Genomic DNA, 3,147 nt, shown 5'->3' with positions numbered 1-3,147 from the left:
CTGGCCGAGTGTGTTTGCTTAGAAGAGTGCAGCCGTCACAGGTGCACACAGATGGGCTTTTCTGAATGGGCGGCGAGGGGAGGACTGCAGCCCAGGTGGCCCGGGCGCGTGCTCTTGGGTAACCAGAGTCTCGCCCGCAGAGCCTGTGGACAGAGTGGCGGCGCTGAGGGAGTTCCAGGTGCTGCACACGGCCCTGCACAGCAGCTCCTCCTACAGGGAGGCGGTGAGTGCGGGGAGGCTGGCCAGGGGGGGTGGGGTGGGAGCTGCAGACCCGTTGCCATAGCAACGAGAGTTCCTTGGGGACTTTTTGCCATCCATGGTGGGCCTCAGGAGAGCCCTGCCTCTTCCCAAAGAGCCTGTCTGGGCCACGCGTTGCCGATTCCTCTAACTGATCACGGCAGGGCCTCGTGACAGTGTCTGGCAGGTGGAACGTGGAGGCCACAGAGTCCACGCACTGCTCCTGCGGGGCCTCGTCCTCTGGGGATGGTGACCTGCCCACCAGCTCTTCGCCGGGATTTCCTTGCGAGGAGGCAGGCTGGTGTCCGTCTACAGGGGGGCCAACAGGCAGGACGAATGTAGCTGTGGGCGTCCTGGCATGTGCGCCTATGAGACGCTAGTCGTCCGGGGTTGAGGGGTGCTTCTGTACCTGGAGGGGCCTTTGTTGCCAGGCCTGTAATGGCAGCTTTTATTTGGGGCGGGAGGACCCCGAGATCGCGGTTGTACTGTGGTCCTGCTTTCTAGATGTTTCTGTCCATCTGCCCTCCAGTAAACCTCCGTCTCAGAGTCTGAGGAGGCAGTCCGTGCTGCCGGGCCGTGTCCGAGCGTGGAGGGCAGGGGCCCCGCAAGCTGGCTGGCGTGCTCAGCCCTCCCCATCCTCCCGCAGGTCTTCAAGATGCTCAGCAACAAGGAGTCTCTGGATCAGATCATCGTGGCCACCCCGGGCCTCAGCAGCGACCCCATTGCTCTGGGTGTGTATGAGACTGCGCTTGAAGGAAGAGGAGTTGTTGGGAAGAGGAAGGCGGTTACACCGGGAGACTTCGGCCGCCTTGTGATTCCGGGTCTTGCGGGAGGAGATGCATTTGATACAGCCGGCTGAGACCTCCCACAGGGAGCTCAGGGCCCAGATCGTTGTCAATGAGGGTGTGAGGGTGCCAGATGAGGGCGCTGGTGAGCCTGACCACAGCTGTGGAGAGGACTAGCTGCAGGCCTCCACAGGAGGGGAGGAACCCAGAGACAGGAGAGACTAGCACCGACAGGGGAGAGGTGGAGGGCAGGGCGCGTCCTACAGGTGCAGTGTGGAGAGTCGCCGGGGTGTGCCGCTTGGTGTCTCGTTCCCTCTGCTGTTGGCGAAGGCCGGCTCACGGCTGTGCTGTGCCCCTGGCGAGCTGTGCGCGGAGCCCTGCAGCCTCTTTCCGCTCCTGTGCCCGGCCAGACATCCCCGTCTGAGCTGAGCCCTGCTCTTCCAGGGGTTCTCCAGGACAAGGACCTCTTCTCTGTCTTCGCTGACCCCAGCATGCTCGATACGTAAGTGCCACTGTCATGTCGGAGGGCGCCTGTCACTCCTCGTGAGCCCTCTCCAGAGCCCTCACGGTCACCGGCTCCTGCCCTCGGAGCCCACCCTGGTCCATTCCACTCCACCAGGTCGACTCCAGGGGGTGGCGGGAGGCGAGAGCGGCATGGGCAGGGCCATGCACAGAGGGTTGGCTGGGAATGGACCGGCTGAGGGAAAGGGCATTCATGCTGTACTCAGTGCTGTTCTTTTGTTTTTAGAATTATATTATTTAATTATTTTAATTTGAACTGAGAGAGACAAAGTGAGAGAAAGAGAAAGGAAGTGAGAAAGCAAGCCACCAGGTCCGGGACTTGAACTGTGGTCAGCCGTGTGGGAATTCAGTGCCCTTAACCACCATGCCACCTGCTGCCCCCCGCTCAGCGTTGTTTTTTGTTTAGATGCTGGGGAGCCCCTGGAAGGATTTTTTTTTTTTTTTCTTGAGCAATTTTTGCTGTAAGGCACATGCACTCGCCAGAGAGAGACTGAGACAGAAAGTGAGAAATCACCCCCCGGGGAATGGCCTCACCGCAGTCCCCTCTCCTCCATTCTCCTTTTGGGCACGCATGCACGCACACTGCTATGAGTTTTAAGCCACTGGGTCTGGGACTTGAACCACAGTTGACTCTGTGGGAGTCTAGGGATGTAACCATTACTCCATCTGCTTGTCCCATCCTAGAAGGATTTTAAGCTGAAAGGAGAAGCAGGTGTACAGATCTGTAAAAGCTAGCTGGGAAGGGAACGTGGAGGTCTATCCTCTTGTTTCGTAAGTGGAGAAAACCGCCCCACCCTGCAGAAGGGCCTGAGGCCACCTGGTGTGAGCTGACGGCATCTGGGCGGGATTGAACCCCGAGCTTCCAGGCTGCATTTCCCGTCGTGCTTGTCTGAGACAGCGTGGCGGGAAGGAAGCACCTGCGATGATTCTGGGCCCGGAGGTGCCACCAGGCTTGCTGGGGCGAGCAGTGGGAGGACAGAGCCTCCCGGAGGGCGAAGGGCGATACCGAGGCCAAGGAGCTGCAGGTCCCCGAGAATGCCAGGGCGCGCTCTCCTCAGTCCCCATGGTGTCTCCCGTCCTGTCCTAGACTGGTGCCCGCTCACCCTGCGCTGGTCAATGCCATCGTCCTGGTCCTGCACTCGGTAGCAGGCAGCGCCCCGATGCCCGGGGCCGACGCCTCTTCTCGGAACGTGCCCCCCAGCTCGTACCGGGACATGCCAGGTGAGCTGGGGAGCGGGGCCCCCGGAGCCACGGTGGCCCAGGCTGGCTGCCTCGGGGCTATGTATAGCGCTGGCAGAGGCCGGCGTGAGTCAGGAAGCGCATCTGTCCTGTAATTTTCCAAGGGGGAGAGATGAAATACAAATTTGGAGATCACTCGGGCTGAGATTCTGGAGCTGTGCCTGTGCCTTTCTGCTCTTCCTCCTGAAATCTGCTCGCCCTCCTCCAGGTGGCTTCCTGTTTGAAGGCCTCTCAGATGATGAGGACGACTTGCATCCCGTAAGTGGCTGGCTGCTGCCTGCCTGTCCGCCTGCCTGTGGAGGAGATGGTACTGGGGACAAGCCACTCCCTGGCAGGGGCCTGGGACCCGGCCCGGGGGGGGGGG

At 60.9% G+C, this 3,147-nt stretch overlaps 1 protein-coding gene across 1 annotated transcript in view; it reads left to right on the top strand.

Moving 5' to 3' along the window:
• Positions 1-3,147, top strand: part of UBL7 (ubiquitin like 7) — a gene marked incomplete in the record, with an annotated part of 14,925 nt that overhangs the window by 7,896 nt on the left and 3,882 nt on the right. The window contains 5 exon segments of the mRNA XM_014581938.1: positions 141-223; positions 884-968; positions 1,467-1,524; positions 2,632-2,765; positions 2,992-3,041. Coding sequence (XP_014437424.1) covers positions 141-223; positions 884-968; positions 1,467-1,524; positions 2,632-2,765; positions 2,992-3,041 — 410 coding nt within the window.

This window comes from Tupaia chinensis, unplaced genomic scaffold (genome assembly GCF_000334495.1).
Source record: "Tupaia chinensis unplaced genomic scaffold, TupChi_1.0 Scaffold141293_1, whole genome shotgun sequence".
NCBI classification, from domain to species: domain Eukaryota; kingdom Metazoa; phylum Chordata; class Mammalia; order Scandentia; family Tupaiidae; genus Tupaia; species Tupaia belangeri.
Note: the sequence above shows the minus strand (reverse complement) of the source record. Positions and strands in the feature narration are given on the sequence as shown.